The sequence below is a fragment of the Salmo salar genome, chromosome ssa11 (genome assembly GCF_905237065.1).
Source record: "Salmo salar chromosome ssa11, Ssal_v3.1, whole genome shotgun sequence".
NCBI lineage: Eukaryota > Metazoa > Chordata > Actinopteri > Salmoniformes > Salmonidae > Salmo > Salmo salar.
In genome coordinates, this window is record NC_059452.1 from 99,146,071 (window position 1) to 99,171,836 (window position 25,766).

Below are 25,766 nucleotides of genomic sequence, written 5' to 3' on the forward strand. Positions count from 1 at the left end.
CCTCTCTTTTCTTCCTCTCCCCCTCTCCTTTCCTCCTCTCCCCTCCCTTCTCCCCCCTCTCTTTTCCTCCTCTCCCCCTCTCCTTTCCTCCTCTCCCCTCCCTTCTTCTCCCCTCTCCTTTCCTCCTCTTGCCTCTCCTCCCCTCTCGTCTACTCACTCCTCCCCTCCTCTCCAGGGGGACAGTAGTATCCGGTACTTTGAGATAACAGAGGAGCCTCCCTATGTCCACTACCTCAGTACCTTCAGCAGCAAGGAGCCTCAGAGGGGGATGGGCTTCATGCCTAAGAGAGGGGTGGATGTCAGCAAGTGTGAGATCGCCAGGTAGGAAACTGCACAGACACACACGCACAGACACACACGGACGCACGCACACACACTCCCAATCAGGGATGGACATTACGCACAGGTATATGCAATGCAATTTTGATACCTTTTGGAAACAAAACAAGTTTTATAAGGAAGATGGGATCCACCCAAATCATTTGGGTTCCTGGATCCTTTCACAGCATTATAAGGCTGTGTTGAGACAATGACTTATCAATGACCCAGCTCAGCTAATCCCTACCATTGTGTCGCTGAGTTGTCATAATTCTTCAGCAAATGTACATTATCACAGAGGCGCTGGTAGACACAATGTAAGTAACCTAATTCATGTCCCTCTTACTGCCCTGAATGCTTCTGCTGATCCTACAGCTATTGTATATATAGCCTTCCCTGTGGCTCAGTTGGTAGAGCATGGTGTTTGCAACGCCAGGATTGTATGAAATTTATGAAATGAAATGTATGCATTCACTACTGTAAGTCGCTCTGGATAAGAGCGTCTGCTAAATGACTAAAATGTAAATGTAATGTAAATGTATACAGTAATCATATGCCTATGAACCAGAGTTATACTGTTAGCACTGAGGTGGTGTGCCCTAGTAGGAAGTCCACTGTGTGCAGCTCACCCTGCACTAACATAAATATCATGAGAATATCTACTTCTGATAAGCTTCCCAGTAAAGCAATGAAAACAATCAAGCAACGCAGAAGAAAAGTGCTCAAAATAGCCCACGTTAACATATGTAGCTGAAGAAACAAGGTTCATGAAATCAATCATTTGCTAGGTGACATTCATATTCTATCTCGGAGCCTCACTTAGATAATACCTTTGATGATACAGTGGTAGCAATACAAGGTTATAACATTTACAGAAAAGACAGAAATGCCAATGGTGGAGGTGTTACTGTTTATATTCAGAACTACATTCCTGTAAAGCTTAAAGAGGATCTCATGGGAAACTGCTTTCGACCACCAAGTCAGTATCTGGATAATGTGTGAAATGCTTGATAATGTATGTGATATCAACAGAGAGGTATATTTTCTGGGTGATTTAAATATTGACTGGCTGCCCACTCAAGAAAAAGCTTCAAACTGTAACCAGTGCCTGCAACCTGGTTCAGGTTATCAGTCAACCTACCAGGGTAGTTACAAACAGCACAGGAATTAAATCATCAACATGTACTGATCACATCTTTACTAATGCTACAGAAATTAGCTTGCAAGAAGTATCCAGATCCATCGGATGTAGTGATCACAATATAGTAGCCACATCTAGGAAAACCAAAGTTCCACAGACTGGGCCTAATATAGTGTATAAGAGGTCATACAAGAAGTTTTGTAGTGAAAACTATGTTGTTTATGTAAAGAATATTTGTTGGTCTGTGGTGTGTAATGAGGAGCAAACAGACGCTGCACTTGATACATTTATGAAATTGCTTATTCGAGTTACTAATAAGCATGCACCCATTGGGGCGGCAGGTAGCCTAGTGGTTAGAGCATTGGACTAGTAACCAGCAGGTAGCCTAGTGGTTAGAGCGTTGGACTAGTAACCGAAAGGTTGCAAGTTCGAATCCCCGAGCTGACAAGGTAAAAATCTGTTGTTCTGCCCCTGAACAAGGCCGACATTGAAAATAAGAATTTGTTCTTAACTGACTTGCCTAGATAAATAAAGGTAAAAATCCCAGTGGATTGATGAGGAATTGAATAATTGTATGTTTGAGAGGGATGAGGCAAAAGGAATGGCAAATAAGTCTTGCTGCACAACTGATTGGCAAATGTGTTCAGAAATGATGTGGCTGAGTAAAAAGAAGAAACTACACTATGAAACAAAAATAAATGACAAAGAATGATAGTAAAAAGCTTTGGAGCACCTTCAATGACATTTTGGGGAAAAAGTCAAACTCAGCTCCATCATTCATTTAATCAGATGGCTCATTCATCACAAAACCAACTGATATTGATATTTTTTCATTGGCAAGATTAGCAAACTTAGGCATGAAATGCCAGCAACAAACGCTGACACTACACATCCAAGTATATCTGACCAAATTATGAAAGACGAGCATTGTAATTTTAAATTCTGTAAAGTGAGTGTGGAAGAGGTGAAAATGTTTTGTTGTATACCAACAATGACAAGCCACCGGGGTCTGACAACTTGGATGGAAAACTACTGAGGATAATAGAGGACGATATTGCCTCTCCTATTTGCCACATCTTCAATCTAAGCCTACAAGAAAGTATGTGCCCTCAGGCCTGGAGGGAAGAAAAAGTCATTCCACTACCCAAGAATAGTAAAGCCCCCTTTACTGGCTCAAATAGCCCACCAATCAGCCTGTTACCAACCCTTAGTAAACTTTTGGAAAAAATTGTGTTTGACCAGATACAATGCTATTTTACAGACTTTCAGCATGCTTAAAGGGAAGGACATTCAACAAGCACAGCACTTACACAAATGACTGATGACTGGCTGAGAGATACTGATGATAAAAAAAGATTGTGGGGGCTGTTTCGTTAGACTTCAGTGCAGCTTTTGACATTATCCATCATAGTCTGCTGCTGGAAAAACATATGTGTTATGGCTTTACACCCCCTGTTATACTGTGGATAAAGAGTTACTTGTCTAACTGAACACAGCTTTGAGTAAAGCAAATGTGTCTATGTATGTGGATGACTCAACACTATACACGTCAGCTACTATACAGACTGAAATGACTGCAAGACTTAAAACCTCTTAAGGATCGAACCCGCTTTTTCAATTTTCGCCTAAAATTAGATATCCAAATCTAACTGCTTGTAGCTCAGGACCTGAAGCAAGGATACGCATATTCTTAATACCATTTGAAAGGAAACACTGAAGTTTGTGGAAATGTGAAATGAATGTAGGAGAATATAACACATTAGATCTGGTAAAAGATAATACAAAGAAAAAAACATGCGTTTTGAAATGCAAGCGAAAAGCCATAATGTATTATTCCAGCCCAGGCACAATTTAGATTTTGGCCACTAGATGGCAGCAGTGTATGGGCAAAGTTTTAGACTGATCCAATGAACCAGTGCATTTCTGTAAAATATATTGTATCAAGACTTCCCAAATGTGCCTAATTGGTTAATTAATACATTTTCAAGTTCATAACTGTGCACTCTCCTCAAACAATAGCATGGTATTCTTTCACTGTAATAGCTACTGTAAATTGGACAGTGCAGTTGGATGAACAAGAATTTAAGCTTTCTGTCAATTTCAGATATGTCTATGTCCTGGGAAACTTTCTTGTTACTTACAACCTCATGCTAATCGCATTAGCCTACGTTAGCTCAACCGTCCCACGGGGGACCCACCGATCCTGTAGAGGTTTTAACAAAGAGCTGCAGTTAGTTTCAGAGTGGGTGGCAAGGAATAAGTCCTAAAAATGTCTAAAACTAAAAGCATTGTATTTGGGACAAATCATTCACTAAACCCTAAACCTCAACTAAATCTTGTAATAAATAATGTGGAAATTGAGCAAGTTGAGATGACTAAACTGCCTGGAGTAACCCTGGATTGTAAACTGTCATGGTCAAAACATATTGATACGACAGTAGGTAAGATTGGGAGAAGCCTGTCTATAATTAAGTGCTGCTCTGCATTCTTAACAACACTATCAACAAGGCAGGTCCTACATGCACTAGTTTTGTTGTACCTGGACTACTGTTCATTCATGTGGTCACACAAAAAGGGACTTAGGAAAATTGCAATTGGCTCAGAACAGAGCAGCACGGCTGGCCCTTGGATGTACACAGAGAGCTAACATTAGTAATATGCATGTCAATCTCTCCTGGCTCAAAGTGGAGGAGAGTGACTTCATCACTACTTGTTTTTGTAAGAAGTATTGACTTGCTGAATGCACCGAGCTGTCTGTTTGAACTACTGGTGCACATCTCAGACACACATGCATACCCCACAAGACATGCCACCAGAGGTCTCTTCACAGTCCCCAAGTCTAGAACAGACTATGGGAGGCGCACCGTGCTACATAGAGCCATAATTACATGGAACTATTCCACATCAAGGAACTGATGCAAGCAGTAAAAATGAGATTTTAACTCTTGTGTAGTCTTAACATTCTGTATAGTCCCCTTGTCCTAAGGGTAAAAAATTACCCGCCTTCACTAAACCCCTAAAATAAAGCAGCTTAATTGAACTTTAAACCCCAAATCTATTTTGCATGAAGAAACAACCTGTCATTCATCACAAAATTTGTGTATATCTGGGTTTTCCCTCTTTACAATGCAGAAAGACTGCATTTAATCAGTGGACACCACTCGTTTTTATTACAACACACCTGTCAGAATTGTTTTCTTTACTGAAGTAGAAGTTTATTATTATTATTGGTACTGCATAGGTGTAAACATACATTTTTTAGCAAGAGATAGCACTTGTATAGCCTAAGAAAGTAGCAGAAATGTGCAGAAAGTAGTTTTGAATGCATTTTATTGAAGGGAACAAATAACAGTCTTGAACTTTTTTGGCAACATAGTGATATATTCTCATATACTGTACAATTTGTTTTTTTAATTGTATAACTGCCTTAATTTTGCTGGACCCCAGGAAGAGTAGCTGCTGCCTTGGCAAGAACGAATGGAGATCCATTATATATACAAATACAAAAATGCGTAGGCTTAGCTGAGCAGGGTAATGTTTTTGTTGTGGCTGTTCTCTGACTCCAACCCTGATCTCCAGGTTATATAAGCTTCATGACAAGAAGTGTGAGCCCATCGCCATGACAGTACCTAGAAAGGTAAGCCTCTATCTCGTTCCCTCTCCTCCTCTCCCTCTCTCCCTCCCTATATTTACAGCTTGTTAAAACTTTCCTTCCTCTCTTCCCCCTCTCCTCCACATCACTCTCTCTCTCTCCCCTTCCTAACCCTACCCCCCTCTCTCTCCCCCCTCCTCCCTCTCTCTCCCCATCCTCCATCTCTCCCTTCCCTCTCTCCTCCCTTGCTCTCCCTCTCTCTCTCCCCCCTCCATCCTTACCTTCCCTCTCTCTCCCCCTCCACCCTCTCCTCCTCCCTCCAGTCAGACCTGTTTCAGGATGACCTGTACCCAGACACGGCGGGTTCAGACCCGGCTCTGGAGCCAGAGGAGTGGCTGGAGGGGCGAGACGAGGACCCCATCCTCCAGTCCTTGAGAGATGGCTACGTTCCCCCTAAGAGCCGCGAGCTCAAAGTGGCCAAGAAGAACGTTCTGGACTCCAGACCCACCACCAGACGCAGCATGTCCTCCTGCGACGGCTCAGCCAACCTGCCTGTGAGTCACACTCTGTCTGTCTGTCTGTCTGTCTGTCTGTCTGTCTGTCTGTCCCTAACCACCAACCTGCCTGTGAGTCACTATGTATATAATCACCCCTTTATCAACCCTCATTTTCCAATGTCTACTCTCCCTCTAATTTCTCCTCTCTCTCTCTCTCTCTCTCTCTCTCTCTCGCTCTCTATCATTAGGCCTTATTCTGATCTTTAGAAATTCTGACTACTGTTATTTTCCTGTTGTTTTCCTGTAGCTGCATGTTGTTTTCCTGTTGTTTTCCTGTAGCTGCATGTTGTTTTCCTGTTGCTTTCCTCTACCTGCCTGTTGTTTCCCTACAGCTGCCTGTTGTTTTCCTGTTGTTTTCCTGTAGCTGCATGTTGTTTTCCTGTTGTTTTCCTGTAGCTGCATGTTGTTTTCCTGTTGTTTTCCTCTACCTGCCTGTTGTTTTCCTGTTGTTTTCCTCTAGCTGCCTGTTGTTTTCCTGTTGTTTTCCTGTAGCTGCATGTTGTTTTCCTGTTGTTTTCCTGTAGCTGCCTGTTGTTTTCCTGTTGTTTTCCTGTAGCTGCATGTTGTTTTCCTGTTGTTTTCCTGTAGCTGCATGTTGTTTTCCTGTCTGCGTGTTTTCCTGTTGTTTTCCTCTACCTGCCTGTTGTTTTCCTGTTGTTTTCCTGTAGCTGCCTGTTGTTTTCCTGTTGTTTTCCTGTTGTTTTCCTGTAGCTGCCTGTTGTTTTCCTGTTGTTTTCCTGTAGCTGCATGTTGTTTTCCTGTTGTTTTCCTGTAGCTGCCTGTTGTTTTCCTGTTGTTTTCCTGTAGCTGCCTGTTGTTTTCCTGTTGTTTTCCTGTAGCTGCCTGTTGTTTTCCTGTTGTTTTCCTGTAGCTGCCTGTTGTTTTCCTGTAGCTGCATGTTGTTTTCCTGTTGTTTTCCTGTAGCTGCCTGTTGTTTTCCTGTTGTTTTCCTGTAGCTGCCTGTTGTTTTCCTGTTGTTTTCCTGTAGCTGCCTGTTGTTTTCCTGTTGTTTTCCTGTAGCTGCCTGTTGTTTTCCTGTTGTTTTCCTGTAGCTGCATGTTGTTTTCCTGTTGTTTTCCTGTAGCTGCATGTTGTTTTCCTGTAGCTGCCTGTTGTTTTCCTGTAGCTGCCTGTTGTTTTCCTGTTGTTTTCCTGTAGCTGCATGTTGTTTTCCTGTTGTTTTCCTGTAGCTGCCTGTTGTTTTCCTGTAGCTGCCTGTTGTTTTCCTGTTGTTTTCCTGTAGCTGCATGTTGTTTTCCTGTTGTTTTCCTGTAGCTGCCTATTGTTTTCCTGTTGTTTTCCTGTAGCTGCCTGTTGTTTTCCTATAGTTTTCCTATAGCTGCCTGTTGTATTCCTGTAGTTTTCCTATAGCTGCCTGTTGGTTTCCTGTTGTTTTCCTGTAGCTGCCTGTTGTTTTCCTGTAGCTACCTGTTGGTTTCCTGTTGTTTTCCTATAGCTTCCTGTTGTTTTCCTGTTGTTTTCCTGTTGTTTTCCTGTAGCTGCCTGTTGTTTTACTCTTGTTTTCCTGTAGCTGCATGTTGTTTTCCTGTTGTTTTCCTGTAGCTGCATGTTGTTTTCCTGTTGTTTCCCTACAGCTGCCTGTTGTTTTCCTGTTGTTTTCCTGTAGCTGCATGTTGTTTTCCTGTTGTTTTCCTGTAGCTGCCTGTTGTTTTCCTCTCGCTGCCTGTTGTTTTCCTGTTGTTTTCCTGTTGTTTTCCTGTAGCTGCCTGTTGTTTTCCTGTAGCTGCCTGTTGTTTTCCTGTTGTTTTCCTGTTGTTTTCCTGTAGCTGCCTGTTGTTTTCCTGTAGCTGCCTGTTGTTTTCCTGTTGTTTTCCTGTAGCTGCCTGTTGTTTTCCTCTCGCTGCCTGTTGTTTTCCTGTTGTTTTCCTGTAGCTGCCTGTTGTTTTCCTGTAGCTGCCTGTTGTTTTCCTGTTGTTTTCCTGTAGCTGCCTGTTGTTTTCCTGTTGTTTTCCTCTAGCTGCCTGTTGTTTTCCTGTTGTTTTCCTCTAGCTGCCTGTTGTTTTCCTGTTGTTTTCCTGTAGCTGCCTGTTGTTTTCCTGTTGTTTTCCTCTAGCTGCCTGTTGTTTTCCTCTCGCTGCCTGTTGTTTTACTGTTGTTTTCCTGTAGCTGCCTGTTGTTTTCCTGTTGTTTTCTTCTAGCTGCCTGTTGTTTTCCTGTTGTTTTCCTGTTGTTTTCCTCTACCTGCCTGTTGTTTTCCTCTACCTGCCTGTTGTTTTCCTGTTGTTTTCCTGTAGCTGCATGTTGTTTTCCTGTTGTTTTCCTGTAGCTGCCTGTTGTTTTCCTATAGTTTTCCTATAGCTGCCTGTTGTATTCCTGTAGTTTTCCTATAGCTGCCTGTTGGTTTCCTGTTGTTTTCCTGTAGCTGCCTGTTGTTTTCCTGTAGCTACCTGTTGGTTTCCTGTTGTTTTCCTATAGCTGCCTGTTGTTTTCCTGTTGTTTTCCTGTAGCTGCCTGTTGTTTTCCTGTAGCTGCCTGTTGTTTTCCTGTTGTTTTCCTGTAGCTGCCTGTTGTTTTCCTGTTGTTTTCCTGTAGCTGCCTGTTGTTTTCCTGTTGTTTTCCTGTAGCTGCATGTTGTTTTCCTGTTGTTTTCCTGTAGCTGCCTGTTGTTTTCCTGTAGCTGCCTGTTGTTTTCCTGTTGTTTTCCTGTAGCTGCCTGTTGTTTTCCTGTTGTTTTCCTGTAGCTGCATGTTGTTTTCCTGTTGTTTTCCTGTAGCTGCCTGTTGTTTTCCTGTTGTTTTCCTGTAGCTGCCTGTTGTTTTCCTCTAGCTGCCTGTTGTTTTCCTGTTGTTTTCCTGTAGCTGCCTGTTGTTTTCCTGTTGTTTTCCTCTAGCTGCCTGTTGTTTTCCTGTTGTTTTCCTGTAGCTGCCTGTTGTTTTCCTGTTGTTTTCCTGTAGCTGCCTGTTGTTTTCCTGTTGTTTTCCTGTAGCTGCATGTTGTTTTCCTGTAGCTGCCTGTTGTTTTCCTGTAGCTGCCTGTTGTTTTCCTGTTGTTTTCCTGTAGCTGCCTGTTGTTTTCCTGTTGTTTTCCTGTAGCTGCCTGTTGTTTTCCTGTAGCTGCCTGTTGTTTTCCTGTTGTTTTCCTGTAGCTGCATGTTGTTTTCCTGTTGTTTTCCTGTAGCTGCCTGTTGTTTTCCTGTTGTTTTCCTGTAGCTGCCTGTTGTTTTCCTATAGTTTTCCTATAGCTGCCTGTTGTATTCCTGTAGTTTTCCTATAGCTGCCTGTTGGTTTCCTGTTGTTTTCCTGTAGCTGCCTGTTGTTTTCCTGTAGCTACCTGTTGGTTTCCTGTTGTTTTCCTATAGCTTCCTGTTGTTTTCCTGTTGTTTTCCTGTAGCTGCCTGTTGTTTTACTCTTGTTTTCCTGTAGCTGCATGTTGTTTTCCTGTTGTTTTCCTGTAGCTGCATGTTGTTTTCCTGTTGTTTCCCTACAGCTGCCTGTTGTTTTCCTGTTGTTTTCCTGTAGCTGCATGTTGTTTTCCTGTTGTTTTCCTGTAGCTGCCTGTTGTTTTCCTCTCGCTGCCTGTTGTTTTCCTGTTGTTTTCCTGTTGTTTTCCTGTAGCTGCCTGTTGTTTTCCTGTAGCTGCCTGTTGTTTTCCTGTTGTTTTCCTGTTGTTTTCCTGTTGTTTTCCTGTAGCTGCCTGTTGTTTTCCTGTTGTTTTCCTGTTGTTTTCCTGTAGCTGCCTGTTGTTTTCCTGTAGCTGCCTGTTGTTTTCCTGTTGTTTTCCTGTAGCTGCCTGTTGTTTTCCTGTTGTTTTCCTGTTGTTTTCCTCTACCTGCCTGTTGTTTTCCTGTTGTTTTCCTGTAGCTGCCTGTTGTTTTCCTCTACCTGCCTGTTGTTTTCCTGTTGTTTTCTTCTAGCTGCCTGTTGTTTTCCTGTTGTTTTCTTCTAGCTGCCTGTTGTTTTCCTGTTGTTTTCCTCTAGCTGCCTGTTGTTTTCCTGTTGTTTTCCTGTAGCTGCCTGTTGTTTTCCTGTTGTTTTCCTCTAGCTGCCTGTTGTTTTCCTCTCGCTGCCTGTTGTTTTACTGTTGTTTTCCTGTAGCTGCCTGTTGTTTTCCTGTTGTTTTCTTCTAGCTGCCTGTTGTTTTCCTGTTGTTTTCCTGTTGTTTTCCTCTACCTGCCTGTTGTTTTCCTCTACCTGCCTGTTGTTTTCCTGTTGTTTTCCTGTAGCTGCATGTTGTTTTCCTGTTGTTTTCCTGTAGCTGCCTGTTGTTTTCCTCTACCTGCCTGTTGTTTTCCTGTTGTTTTCCTCTACCTGCCTGTTGTTTTCCTGTTGTTTTCCTCTACCTGCCTGTTGTTTTCCTCTACCTGCCTGTTGTTTTCCTCTACCTGCCTGTTGTTTTCCTCTACCTGCCTGTTGTTTTCCTCTACCTGCCTGTTGTTTTCCTGTTGTGTTCCTGTAGCTGCCTGTTTTCCTGTTGTTTTCCAGTTTTTTTTCTGTAGCTGCCTGTCCCTGACCTATCTTTCATCTTTTTCCTTTTTTCTTACCTTTCCATCTCCTACCTTTTTCTCCCCTTCCTTCTTTCCCTTCCTGCCTTCCTCTTTCCCCACTCTGCCCCTCCCTTACCCCCCCCTCCCTACCTCTCCCTCCTTCCCTCTCCCTCCCTTACCCCTCCCTCCCTACCTCTCCCTCCTTCCCTCTCCCTCCCTTACCCCCCCTCCCTACCTCTCCCTCCTTCCCTCTCCCTCCCTTACCCCTCCCTCCCTACCTCTCCCTCCTTCCCTCTCCCTCCCTTACCCCTCCCTCTCTACCTCTCCCTCCTTCCCTCTCTCCCTTACCCCTCCCTCCCTACCTCTCCCTCCTTCCCTCTCCCTCCCTTACCCCCCCCTCCCTACCTCTCCCTCCTTCCCTCTCCCTCCCTTACCCCTCCCTCCCTACCTCTCCCTCCTTCCCTCTCCCTCCCTTACCCCCTCCCTCTCTACCTCTCCCTCCTTCCCTCTCTCCCTTACCCCTCCCTCCCTACCTCTCCCTCCTTCCCTTTCTCCCTTACCCCCTCCCTCCCTACCTCTCCCTCCTTCCCTCTCCCTCCCTTACCCCCCCCTCCCTACCTCTCCCTCCTTCCCTCTCCCTCCCTTACCCCTCCCTCTCTACCTCTCCCTCCTTCCCTCTCTCCCTTACCCCTCCTTCCCTCTCCCTCCCTTACCCCCCCTCCCTACCTCTCCCTGCTTCCCTCTCTCCCTTACCCCTCCCTCCCTCTCCTCTCCTTCCCTCTCTCCCTTACCCCCCCCTCCCTACCTCTCCCTCCTTCCCTCTCCCTCCTTCCCTCTCCCTCCCTTACCCCTCCCTCTCTACCTCTCCCTCCTTCCCTCTCTCCCTTACCCCTCCCTCCCTACCTCTCCCTCCTTCCCTCTCTCCCTTCCCCTCCCTCCCTACCTCTCCCTCCTTCCCTCTCTCCCTTACCCCTCCCTCCCTACCTCTCCCTCCTTCCCTCTCTCTCCTTACCCCTCCCTCTCTACCTCTCCCTCCTTCCCTCTCTCCCTTACCCCTCCCTCCCTACCTCTCCCTCCTTCCCTCTCTCCCTTCCCCTCCCTCCCTACCTCTCCCTCCTTCCCTCTCTCCCTTACCCCTCCCTCCCTACATCTCCCTCCTTCCCTCTCTCCCTTACCCCTCCCTCCCTACCTCTCCCTCCTTCCCTCTCTCCCTACCCCTCCCTCCCCTACCTCTCCCTCCTTCCCTCTCTCCCTACCCCCTCCCTCCCTACCTCTCCCTCCTTCCCTCTCTCCCTTACCCCTCCCTCCCTACCTCTCCCTCCTTCCCTCTCCCTCCTTCCCTCTCTCCCTACCCCTCCCTCCCTACCTCTCCCTCCCTCCTTCCCTCTCTCCCTACCCCTCCCTCCCTACCTCTCCCTCCTTCCCTCTCTCCCTTACCCCCTCCCTCCCTACCTCTCCCTCCTTCCCTCTCTCCCTTACCCCTCCCTCCCTACCTCTCCCTCCTTCCCTCTCTCCCTACCCCTCCCTCCCTACCTCTCCCTCCTTCCCTCTCTCCCTACCCCTCCCTCCCTACCTCTCCCTCCTTCCCTCTCTCCAGCCTCAGTTGGTAGAGCGGTTGTTGGAAGAAGTTCAGAATCTCAAGGCAACAGTTCTGTCTCAGGAGAAGAGAATCTGTGACTTGGAGAATAAACTCTCCAAGTACACCAACGGCACAGCCTAATACACACACACACATCCTTCACACACACACACATACACCACGACAACACTCTGTAACAGTCCACACACACAATTCCACTATCCACATACACCGCCACACCCCTACACAATAGCCTTACTGCCTTACATACACAGCCAGGCCAACATTCAATCAAAGCTGTTAGCAACAAGCACATTGCACTTGACTTTTAAAGGTCATTTACGATTGAGCTGAAATCCGCGGGTGTATACCATGAATGTGATCTCCGTGAACAACTGTGAAATTGTCTTTTAAAAGGCGCATTGTCGTTCGTGTAGTTCGCAGCTCTGCAACCTGCCTTTGAGTAAATTCCACTCTAGAAACCCCAATAACCCCTAACTTCAAACACATATAACCCCCACCCCCCAAACACACACACACGTGTACTCACAAACACACACACAACCCCCCCCCCCAACCAATGCTCAGTACCTAGAGAGAGAAAGAGTGTCAGTTAAAAATAATGTTTGAGTCGGGTTGTGAGAGAGTGACTTGTTAGTAGGATTTCTGGAAAACTTTGACATTTTGTGAAAGTTACTGGAATTTTGAAAACCTAGTTGTGAGTTTGTATTAACTCACAGTTGAAAATATTCCTATAGGTCTGGTTGAAGGAGTTCCTGTGGTTAGGTTTTACCGAAAGATCTCTCTCTCTAGGTGCGTCTGGAAATTGGATCGCACACACACACACACACACACACACACACACACACACACACACACACACACACACACACACACACACACACACACACACACACACACACACACACACACACACACACACACACACACACACACACACACTCATAGACTACACACACACACACACACACACACTACATTAAAGACATTTTATGAGCCCAAGCCCAAAAAAGCCCAAATGATTGTGTCGTTATCCAATACAAACAGTATCATAGGCTACACACATACACACACTGTCCCCATCCCCATCCATCCATCACCGACCAACCCTCAGTAATAACTATCCGTGGATCTCAGTCAACCTTCTCAAAATGTAAATAGTGCGATAAAGCAAAAAAGTTTGGGGGAAAAAAGGTTTTAAAAAATACCCACATTTGTGAAAAAAATCAAATGTAAGAAGACTTTAGTGTGTTCTGTAAATGATTATACATGAGACACGTGATGACATCAATTAAAACAATCTTTTTTTTTTAAACTGGTTGGACTAACCTTTTCCTTTTCTTGTGTCATGGAGCTGATTTTATTTGTTATGGCATGTTTTCCCTGTGTTTTACAAATGTTCCATCCTGAGAATAAATCACTCCCTACATTAAAGACATTTTATGAGCCCAATCCCAAAAAAGGCCAAATGATTGTGCCGTTATCCAATACATACAGTATTATAGGCTACGGCACCAAAGAAAAACATACAATTATTCTCTCTTGGGTAAATAAATGAAACAAGCTCCAGTAATATTTTTGGCTGGGAGCTGTATTACAGTATTGTATTATACTGTATTATATGAACTAGAATTATTAAGCACCTCGTTCAGACTATGAAGCTGGGAGAGAAGATGTGATGCTGGTGCAGGACACACAGCCTACAATTTGATATTTAAAAAAATATATAATAGGGCATATTTTACATTTTTATAATTACTAGGCTGATGCATTAGCCAATCTTTCATAATATTTCCCCTAATGTTATTAGCATGCCTTTAATAATATTTCCCCTAATGTTATTAGCATGCCTTTCATAATATTTCCCCTATTGTTATTAGCATGCCTTTCATAATATTTCCCCTATTGTTATTAGCATGCCTTTCATAATATTTCCCCTATTGTTATTAGCATGCCTTTCATAATATTTCCCCTAATGTTATTAGCATGCCTTTCATAATATTTCCCCTATTGTTATTAGCATGCCTTTCATAATATTTCCCCTAATGTTATTAGCATGCCTTTCATAATATTTCCCCTATTGTTATTAGCATGCCTTTCATAATATTTCCCCTATTGTTATTAGCATGCCTTTCATAATATTTCCCCTAATGTTATTAGCATGCCTTTCATAATATTTCCCCTATTGTTATTAGCATGCCTTTCATAATATTTCCCCTAATGTTATTAGCATGCCTTTCATAATATTTCCCCTATTGTTATTAGCATGCCTTTCATAATATTTCCCCTATTGTTATTAGCATGCCTTTCATAATATTTCCCCTAATGTTATTAGCATGCCTTTCATAATATTTCCCCTATTGTTATTAGCATGCCTTTCATAATATTTCCCCTAATGTTATTAGCATGCCTTTCATAATATTTCCCCTAATGTGTGACGTGCATATTACCTCCTGTGTTGCTTCATTCCTTCCTTGTTCTCCACAGTTACAGTTGAAGTCAGAAGTTTACATACACCTTCGCCAAATACATTTAACCTCAGTTTTTCACAATTCCTGACATTTAATCCTAGTAAAAAAATATTTATTTCAGCTTTTATTTCTCTCATCGCATTCCCAGTGGGTCAGAAGTTTACATACATTCAATTAGTATTTGGTAGCATTGCCTTTAAATAGTTTAACTTGGGTCAAACGTTTCGGGTAGCCTTCCACAAGCTTCCCACAATAAGTTGGTGTAACAGTCTTCTCCTTCATCTGACGATATGTTAAAATCACTGTCAGAAAAGGTGGACCAATACGCAGCGGGTTGCGTGTTCATCATGATAATTTATTAAATAAACGTGAACACGGAAAAACAATAAACAAAAGAGAACGACAGACCGACAGTTTTACAGGCTAGGTACTCACATACAGCAGTGCAAAATCAACTACCCACCAAACCCCAAACCAAATACACACCTCTATATAGGACTCTCAATCAGAGGCAACTAGAAACACCTGCCTCCAATTGAGAGTCCAACACCCAAACCTAAACATAGAAAAACTAAACTAGACAGAACGTAGAAATACATACAAAACACAAACCCTCTGCCACGTCCTGACCAAAACTAATACAATTACTCCCTCTGCTGGTCAGGACGTGACAGTACCCCCCCCCCCCCAAAGGTGCAGACCCCGAAAGCACCTAAAAGAAAAGACAAAAAACCCCAAACAACAAAAATATCCCCCTAAACTAAAGGGAGGGAAGGGAGGGTGGCTGCCGTCAACAACGGCACTGTGCTACACCCCCCCTCCCCAACCCACCTATATCGGAGGCGGCTCAGGTGCGGGACGTGGACCCCGCTCCACAGCTCGGCGTCGCCCACTTAGGTGGCGCTCCTGGCCGCGTCGGAGGACCGGTGGGCGACCCTGACTGCGCCCGGCTGGCGGGCGATCCTGGCTGCACCCGGCTGGCGGGCGACACTTGCTGCGCTCGCCTGGCTGATGACCCTGGCGGCTCCGGCCTGGCTGGTGGCTCTGGCGGCTCCTGACTGGCTGGCGGCTCTGGTGGCTCCAGACTGGCTGGCGGCTCCAGACTGGCTGGCGGCTCTGGTGGCTCCAGACTGGCTGGCGGCTCCAGACTGGTTGGCGGCTCCAGACTGGCTGGCGGCTCTGGCGGCTCCAGACTGGCTGGCGGCTCTGGCGGCTCCAGACTGGCTGGCGGCTCTGGCGGCTCCAGACTGGCTGGCGGCTCCAGACTGGCGAGGCTGGGCTGACGCACTAGAAGCCTGATGCATGGGGCTGGTACTGGACGTGCCAGCCTGGAGACACGCACCTCATGGCTCGTGCGTGTAGCAGGAAACACTGGACCGTAGAGGCGCACTGGCGGTCTTGAGCGCAGGACTGGCATCACCCCTACTGGCTGGATGCCCACTTTCCCCTGGCACATGATGTTATCTATTTTGTGAAGTACACCAGTCCCTCCTGCAGCAAAGCACCCTCACAACATGATGCTGCCACCCCCATGCTTCACGATTGGGATGGTGTTCTTCGGCTTGCAAGCCTCCCCCTTTTTCCTCCAAACATAACGATGGTCATTATGGCCAAACAGTTCTATTTTTGTTTCATCAGACCAGAGGACATTTCTCCAGAAAATACGATTTTTGTCCCCATGTACAGTTGCAAACTGTAGTCTGGCTTCTTTATGGCGGTTTTGGAGCAGTGGCTTCTTCCTTGCTGAGTGGACTTTCAGGTTATGTCGATATAGGACTCGTTTTACCGTGGATATAGATATATTTGTACCTGTTTCCTCCAGCATCTTCACAAGGTCCTTTGCTGTTGTTCTGGGATTGATTTGCACTTTTCGCACCAAAGTACGTTCATCTCTAGAAGACAGAACGTGTCCCCTTCCTGAGCGGTATGACGGCTGCGTGGTCCCATGGTGTTTATACTTGTGTACTATTGTTTGTACAGATGAACATGGTGCCTTCAGGCGTTTGGAAATTGCTCCCAAGGATGAACCAGACTTGTGGAGGTCTACAATTTCTTTCTAAGGTCTTGGCTGATTTCTTTTGATTTTCCCATGATGTCAAGCAAATAGGCACTGAGTTTGAAGGTAGGCCTTGAAATACATCCACAGGTGCACCTCCAATTGACTCAAATGATGTCAATTAGCGTATCAGAAGCTTCTAAAGCCATGACATCATTTTCTGGAATTTTCCAAGCTGTTTAAAGGCACAGTCTACTTAGTGTATGTAAACTTCTGACCCACTGGAATTGTGATACAGTGAATTATAAGTGAAATAATCTGTCCGTAAACAATTTTTTTTTCAATTACTTGTGTCATGTCCACAGTAGATGTCCTAACCGACTTGCCAAAATTATAGTTTGTTAACAAGAAATTTGTGGAGTGGTTGAAAAACGAGTTTTAATGATTCCAACCTAAGTATATGTAAACCTCCGACTTCAACTGTAAATAGTGTACCCTTTGTTATCCTAATCTTCATCATTGTAATGACTTGCTTGAATAATATAGGACTAAATTAGATGCAGACGGCTTTCACTTCTATTCAACGAGAATGAATCATTATGGGTCAGACTAAATAACTGCTATAGACTATCTCCATTGCGTGTTCTCTTCTTTCAAACTCCCCGCCAGCTCTTTTGGCTGCTGTATTTAACACAAGAGCAGGATTGCTTCCCTCTTCCTATTAGTATAAGAAATGCAAGAAGAAGAAAAAAGCCCAACAAGCTATTCTAGTGTAGCTTTTCCTGGGTCTCCACAAGAGCTAAGGAGAGAAGGCAGCGGAGAGCAGGTGCCTAATGCACAAGAGGGAAGACAGAGGCTAAGTTTGAAGCTTATTCATATTTACCCTTCATTCATTAACTAAATATCAGGCTAATACTGCATTGAATGTATTTCCTAAAAGAGGTAGGCTAGGACATCTATATACTGTATCTATATATCTACAGTAACAGTCAAAAGATGGAACACGCCTACTCATTGCAGGGTTTTTCTTTATTTTGACTATTTTATACATTGTAGAATAATATTGAAGACATCAAAACTATGAAATAGCACATATGGAATCATGTAGTAACCAAAAAAGTATTTGAAAAAATCTAAATATATTTTATATTTGAGATTCTTCAACAAAGTCACCCTTTGCCTTGATGACAGCTTTGTACACTTTTGGCATTCTCTCCACCAGCTTCATGAGGTAGTCACCTGGAATCAATTTCAATTAACAGGTGTGCCTTGTTAAATGTTAATTTGGAGAATTTCTTTCCTTTTTAATGTGTTTGAGCCAATCAGTTGTGTTGTGACAAGGTAGGGGTGGTATCCAGACTTATTTGGTAAAAGACCAAATCCATATTATGGCAAGAACAGCTCAAATAAGCAAAGAGAATCAACAGTCCATCATTACTTAAAGACATGAAGGTCAGTCGATGCGGAACATTTCAAGAACTTTGAACGTTTCTTCAAGTGCAGTCACAAAAACCATCAAGTGCTATGATGAAACTGGCTCTCATGAGGACCGCCACAGGAAAGGAAGACCCAAAGTTACCTCTGCTGCAGAGGATAAGTTCATTATAATTACCATCCTCAGAAATTGCAGCCCAAATAAATGCTTCACAGAGTTCAATTAACAGACACATCTCAACATCAACCGTTCAGAGGAGACTACGTGAATCAGGTCTTCATGCCCAATTGCTGCAAAGCAACCACTACTAAAGGACACCAATAAGAAGAAGAGACTTGCTTGGGCCAAGAAACACAAGCAATGGACATTAAACCGGTGGAAATCTGTCCTTTGGTCTGATGAGTCCAAATTTGAGATTTTTGGTTCCAACCGCCATGTCTTTGTGAGACGCAGAGTAGGTGAACAGATGACCTACGCATGTGTGGTTCCCACCGTGAAGCATGGAGGAGGAGGTGTGATGGTGCTTTGCTGGTGACACGGTCAGTGATTTATTTAGAATTCATGGCACACTTAACCAGCATGGCTACCACAGCATTCTGCAGCGATACGCCATCTCATCTGGTTTGTGCTTAGTGGGACTATCATTTGCTTTTCAACAGGACAATGACAAACACACCTGCAGGCTGTGTAAGGGCTATTTGACCAAGAAGGAGGGTTATAGAGTGCTGCATCAGATGACCTGGCCTCCACAATCACCTGACCTCAACCCAATTGTGATGGTTTGGGATGAGTTGAACCGCAGATTGCTGGAAAAGCAGCCAACAAGTGCTCAGCATATGTGGGAACTCCTTCAAGACTGTTAGAGAAGCATTCCAGGTGAAGATGGTTGAGAGAATGCCTAGAGTGCGCAAAGCTGTCATCAAGGCAAAGGGTGGCTACTTTGAAGAATCTAAAATCTAAAATATATTTTGATTTGTTTAACACTATTTTGGTTACTACATGATTCCATATGTGTTATTTCATAGTGTTTATGTCTTCACTATTATTCTACAATGTAGAAAATAGTAAAAATAAAAAAAAACCTTGATGGGGCGGCAGGAAGCCTAGTAGTTAGAGCGTTGGACTAGTAACCGAAAGGTTGCAATATTGAATCCCTAAGCTGACAAGGTAAAAATATGTCGTTCTGCCCCTGAACAAGGCAGTTAACCCACTGTTCCTAGGCCGTCATTGAAAATAAGAATTTGTTCTTAACTGACTTGCCTAGTTAAATAAAGGTACAATAAAAATAAAAAATGACTAGGTGTGTCCAAACTTTTGACTGGTACTAAATATAGTATATCTATGAACAGGATGATCTATTTTGGATGCAATTTGAATGGAATTGATGGAGAGAGAGAAAGACAGAGAGTGCTCACATGCGCACTGATTTAAAGCAACGAAATTCGAGTGAGAGGCACTTTTAAAAACTCTGCAGCTGCAATTAAAAGATAAATCATCTTTACATAAAAAAATACGGTGACCCCAGAAAGCCAGATGGAGATGTGTAAATTAGATGTGCTTTCAAATATATTATTCCCTTTTACTGTAGCATAGGCGATGCTGCAGCAAATTTACTTGTGACAAGAAAAAGAAGTTACCAGCTGGTCCATGCATTGTCTGCGCTCGGTATGAAATGCCCTATCTGTCCCCAACCTTAGCGTTGATGATTGATCATGCAGATAGCAGAGCAGGCCGTGAAGAAGACAGATTTAGACATCGCATATCATTTAACAGTTCCATTTCACATCTTACTTTTTATATAAATATTTTATTATAATTGACTGTTTTTTCGCAGTTATTTTCCCGGGGAAACGGGAGTGGGTTTGGGGGGGGAACTCTGTAAATTTCGATAACCTGCTTCCTGCTATTAAAACCCTTTCCTGCAGTCCAATGACCAAATCACCCTCTAGTGGTGTCATGGGTGGAATGTTATTAAAAAAATATATAATTAATAAACATAAAAATACAAAAATATGCCAAAAATCCGGTGTTTCTATGTCAAATGGTTTTGTTATATTTCAGTTTTCTGTGAGGTATATAAAGTGTAATATTGGGATGCAAACTCAAAATTGTAACTCTATATCTGACATGCTACAGGTGTCTTCTTCTTTTTAAGCCCATAACCACGTGTGTGAGGTGTATACTTTTGTTTCAAAATAGATTTGTTTAAGACTTCCAAGAAACACTGATTTAGCCCACTGGAGTAAAAGGTTAAACCCTACTGGCTATTGTGTAGGTATTAAGCCAGAAGGGGGCACCAAATCCCCTATTATCTCTTTTCTCCTCCCCCCTATTACCGTAGCGTAGGCTATGCTTCAGCAAATGTAGGCCTACCTGTCACAATAAAAAAAGTTACCATGATGAGATGATATGTCTGCATGCATTGTGAACTGCGCTCCATACTGAGATGGGCTGTATGTCCCTACCCTGAGCGTTGATGATTCATCATGCAGAGGCCGTAGAGAATCCAGATTTAGACATTGCATTAAATTTCAGTTCCATTTCACGCCATGCTGTTCATATAAATAATTTATTATAATTTACCGGTTTCTCGCAAGTTATTTATCCCAGGAAAAGGGAGGTATTTTGGGCGGTAAATCCTGGTAAATCTCAGTAACTGGGTTTCCGCCATTCAACCCTAGACCTGACCTCAGAGCTATAGTAAAGTCCCCATATTTGTGGACCCTATTTGATTTGTTTTATTGAATTCAGTTTGGTATGAGAACGGTAGCCCCTATCTGCAAAAGCAGGGTGTCTGCGGAAAAGCTGAGTATCTTGGCTATTGATCGGTGCCTTCAAATCTTACTACCATATATGGGCATAAGAATATATAAGGGAAAGCCGAGCAGATGACCTCATTTCAAGACGGCTGCAACCTACATCCGGGTTATCGTTGTGAAGCATAAAGGAAATAAACACGGAATACCTTGATACACACCGAAAGCCGGGACTCCACAGATCATGAGGATATTTTATTTGTCTGCCATTATTGATCACCTGACTATTTTTTTTTACACAACATTTTCACCAAACAGCAAACATTTTACAAGGTAAGATTCAGTTTGGTCTGTTTTTGATCTATAGCTACATGGGGGGTATCACATTAATCCTGATGTTGGTAGGAACAAATCTAGCCGATGTTACCTGATGATGTATGACTTAATGGCAACATCAAATGTCCACCGAATCACTAGGTTGACAAAACACTTGGATATCCTCTGTATGTCCCCTACCACCATCACAATGTTTAAGAGAGGTTGGTGTTGTAGAAATTTAGTTTTTATAGTGAAAAATAACTTTTAGCCACATCCAGTGTGCAAAAATAGTGCAATTACCACATTCAGACACTTTGGAGAGGTTGAATGGACACTGAAATGTACCCTGGATACACCATAACACCACCACAAAGTGTGAGTGAGGTTGATATGGTATAAATTGTGTTTTTATGCAGAGCAAATAGCATTTAGGGATTTAAAATATGCAATAGCACTGGAATATATCATTTACAGACATGCCACTTTGGAGAGGTTTAGGGACACTTGAAACGTCCCGTGACCACACCTGACACCACTTACTAAAACATCTGCCCATTTCTAGTAGTTAGGTCTATCAATCCCATCTATATAGAGTACCAGTCAAAAGTTTGGACACCCCTACTCATTCAAGGGATTTTCTTTATTTTTACTATTTTCTACATTGTAGAATAATAGTGAAGACATCACAATTATGAAATGACATATATGGAATCATGTAGTAACCAAAAAAGTTTTAAACAAATCAAAATATATTTTAGATTTTAGATTCTTCAAAGTAGCCACCCTTGGCTTTGACAGCTTTGCACACTTGGCATTCTCTCAACCAGCTTCACCTGGAATGCTTTTCCAACAGTCTGTAAGGAGTTCCCACATGTGCTGAGCACTTGTTGGCTGCTTTTCCTTCAATCTGCGGTCCAACTCATCCCAAACCATCTTAATTGGGTTGAAGTTGGGTGATTGTGGAGGCCAGGTCATCTGATGCAGCACTCCATCACTCTCCTTCTTGGTCATATATCCCCTACACTGCCTGGAGGTGTGTTGTGTTGGGTCATTGTCCTGTTGAAAAACAAATGATAGTCCCACTAAGCGCAAACCAGATGAGATGGCATATCGCTGCAGAATGCTGTGGTAGCCATGCTGGTTAAGTGTGCCTTAAATTCTAAATAAATGACTGACAGTGTCACCAGCACCATCACACCTCCTACTCCATGTTTCACGGTGGGGTCCTTTAGTAGTGGTTTCTTTGCGGCAATTCGACCATGAAGGCCTGATTTAATGTTGAGATGTCTGTTACTTGAACTCTGTGAAGAATGTATTTGGGCTGCAATTTCTGAGGCTGGTAATTCTAATTCTCTGGATATATGGAGCTTTCAAGATAACTGGGGGGGAACAAAGTTGAATCATGACATCCGTGATCTTCATGTCGGAGCTCAAGATAGAGGTCCAAGTTCCTGACTTGGAATTCCGAGTTTTTTCCCAGCCGGAGCTTGTTTTTTTCAGAGTTCCCAGTTGTCTTGAAGTAAGAGTAAGCATGCATCTCTCCTCCAATAGGTTGTTAGTAGGCTAAATAAAATAAGTCGAAATAAGTGTCCAACAGGCTTTGTAGTCAGGCTTTTCCTGGCACTCCAAAGGATTTAAAAGGAATAAATGTGGCAGTGGAGAGGCCAGGGCCCAGATTCACAAAACCTTCTTACGAAGACATTTCTTCTTAACTGCCATTTTTTCCTAAACTTTAGACTTAAGAAGAAAGTTAAGTAAAGCTGCTATTCCTCTAAAAGGTTCTTGGAAATGTTCTTGTGCTATTTATTATGTTTCTCCTTAAGCAAAAAGTTAAGAGAACTTAATTTTTCCATAATCAAATTTCATTGGAAATGTTCTTTATTCTAAGATGGTTAAACCCTTGTCTTAAACTCAGGGCAGTGACAGGAAATATATAATGAAAGCAATTGAACCTGTTTAATTCACACAAACTTCATCTGAAAGTTTCAGTATTGATTATTTTAAACCCAAGAACAGTAATCTCACTAAGAAATATGCAAACATGATTACCATTGCTTGCTAGCTAGCTAAATTAAGTTTTTGCTTAAAAACTGTTTTGTGAATCTGGGCACAGGTGTTCATATTGTTTTGTAAACTGTATATATGTAAACTATACAATTTGTTTTACTAGTTAGCAGTTTTGAGCTAATTGATAAATCAAATGTCAGCCCTTGTATCCAGAACTCTGCCTGTGAATATTAGTGGTTACATTTTTTAAGCTTGCTTAAAAGCAGTGCAGGACTGTTATTGTATTGTTGAATCACAGATATATAGTACATTTCAAATACAATGATACATACTATAATTCTGGTTGAATACTTCTGGTTGCATCCTAGCCTTGTCAAACCCCTTGATCTTTGACTGTGAAGCTGCAGGTTTGCCTAGATGTAACAATAAAAAAGGCCCAGTACTGTATGAGTGTGTTTAAAGGTTATTATTGATCTTAATTTGAGTCAGTTTGCTACAGCAGGAAAATAATTCTGCAGTAACAGGAAATGTGGATTATAATAAATTGTGTTTTTGTCGGGGGTGATATATTTTTAAGGGAAAATCAAGTCAAATTTCAGAAGCCGTATCAAACCTCAAATACACTACAAGGTAAAAATGTCCTGCATTGCAGAAAAGTTGTCCTGCAACAGGGTGATCAAAGTAAGATCCTACATCTGTATGCTTGAGGTTAAGTGTTACCAAAGTAAATAAAAAAATGTGTACAAGAAAAGTGTACAGAACTTGGCGATCAGATCCTGGCCCTCAATAAATTCCTTTCTCCTCCCAGATTAGCCTGTGCTGAGTGGTTTGGGGTCCTCTGGGTTGTGGACAAGAAATGCTGTGTCACACCCCCCCCCCATACCTTCCAACTCGGTAAACTAATAAAAATTATGTAGAAATAGGCAAGATAAATAAATGAAATTAGATGTAAAAAAAACGACAATACCTACAAATGCCTGTTCTCTCTATCTTAAATCTGTACCTCAAATCTAACATTACTTTTTTCAAGTAAAAGTTTCAAAATGTCATGATTTACTATTGTGACCCTATATATTTCCACCATTGATTTCAGCCGTCTTAAATAATCTTTGACTTTTAAATAACATAAGAATCAACATTTATTATCATAAGAGAGGATAGGATCCAGGATTTGCATGTTATTTTTTTAAATGAATTTTAAGTCATAACCCTCTGATAGCTATCGAAGGGGTAGGGAGTCCAATAGCCCAACGACAATGGATGAATGAACACTTCATTGTACCATAGCGGCATTTGTTTGGGAATAATGGCACACATGCAACATCACAGAACATTCAACACTTCACTTAAATACAACATAGATATCACAGGACATACTTCACAGGGATAGACAGACAAATAGTAAGAGGTAAACTGTAGAGGTGACCCTATCCTGGTCATTCCCTGGTCAAATAATGCTTTCAAAACCTCTGATCAGGAAACATTTACATTCTTCTTTGTCCTAAAACAGAATGACACTTAAGACATATCTAATCCAGTGTTTATATATATATATAGGGCACAATACAAGATTGCAGAAAGACTTCGCACCAACATCGCCGGACTGGTCCATTCCAGGTGCTCCTGACAACCCAGACAGAGGTGAAGGTTGCAGAGGTCTACGTGGGTTCACGCCAGCTACTGCAGGATGGTGCTCCACAACCCAGACAAAGATGTACCAGCTGATGGATCGTCATAGGCGACCCCAGTGGCCATGGGAGGACCAAGACCAGACTACGCATCATGTTTATTGCTTTCGTGGTCAGACTTATCATTGCAGCTGTTGTATGGGCCCTGGGAGAAGTGGCCACAATGCAACTGAAGTATACAACACCAGCATAGTCCCACGGTGGACTTAAATAACACCCGCTCCAGCTCGAGCCAACGTCAGGCTCAGGACGGGTGTCCAGCAAACAATAGCCGCCCCATTTCTAGAAGAAGCAGTAGGTCCATGCTGAACTGTGGTAGTATGGACAGTGTCAATGTGATGATTGTCCTCTTTGTACAGACAAAGAGTGTACTCCTGTGTAACTGTTTAAATTATTTGTAACTGTTTAAATTATTCCCTTAAATGTTTTGCACCATGAAGGGAAAAAAACTAAACGGAAGCCATTGACAAAGATAATGTACTGGTTAAGTGTGCCTTAAATGTACTGTAAGAGAGCCTACAATGCTTTATATTTTGCTTGTTTGAAGTTTTGCTTAGATTATGACAATTGGCTTACATTATGAATTATTACTTACATGCTTACTTGTAATTTTGTATAGTTTGAAATTAGTCTCAAAGCGGAGGAATATGATGGGGAAAATTACAAACTCTTATGCACATGCGCTGTATAAGCCTTAAACCTGTACATTTTCACAGTCCATTTCTGTCATGGAAGAAGAAGCCAGGATTTTTCCTCTCTTGTTTGAGAGTAACTTTGTCTTTGGCCATGTGACTAAGGGCTGCCTGATTGTGACCGGTTTCTGGTCCATCCTGTTATTTTCATGTCTTTCAAGGGCACAGCTGTGTGGAGATATGAAGAGAACAGACGCTAGCTTGAGCAGTAGTAACAATTCTAACAGCAGAAAGGAGTAACAAAACTGCCGTTATCACTTGTTTGTATGCTATGTTCCCATCATGATCTCACACATCTGCTAAACTGCCACGTAGACAAAGGTTATAAAAGCTGAGACCCAACTCTGAGACCCAAGCTTAACTCTGCAATGTTGAGTGGATTGTTCACTGCTCCAGATTTTGAATAAAAAGTTGTTGTTTGAAGAATCTACAGTCTCTTCCTTTCTGGTTAGAATTTCCACTACAAAGTATAGGATTCTGGGTTTGAATGGGTGTGTAGGTTTTTGTGCAAACCCTTATCTAGCGCACCGTACTAACTGCATCACGTTAGTTACTACTGGGTTTGGAGCAAAAACTTACACTATAGTAGCTCTCCAGGAACAGAGTTGGTCAGCCCTGAAATAGTGATTTGGGATTTGTAAAAAATTTATTAAAGTAGAGACCATTAAATCATCAAATAATCTGAACCAATTATGGTAATCTGTTATGTTAACTATCCAAGCGTTGTAATACACCCATAAATTTAGAAGCA

The 25,766-nt window shown here is 42.7% G+C and overlaps 1 protein-coding gene across 2 annotated transcripts in view; it reads left to right on the top strand.

Moving 5' to 3' along the window:
• Positions 1-25,441, top strand: part of coro6 (coronin 6) — a 78,595-nt gene extending 53,154 nt beyond the window's left edge. The window contains exons 8-11 of one of the 2 annotated variants that reach the window (XM_045690171.1): positions 176-321; positions 5,039-5,096; positions 5,375-5,605; positions 24,193-25,441. In XM_045690171.1, coding sequence (XP_045546127.1) covers positions 176-321; positions 5,039-5,096; positions 5,375-5,605; positions 24,193-24,360 — 603 coding nt within the window. In that variant the 3' untranslated portion in view covers positions 24,361-25,441. Of the gene's footprint in view, positions 1-175; positions 322-5,038; positions 5,097-5,374; positions 5,606-11,649; positions 12,520-24,192 lie in introns of those variants that run through there. The other variant, XM_045690172.1, reaches the window with a different exon arrangement.
• The last annotated feature ends 325 nt before the right edge of the window (positions 25,442-25,766 follow it).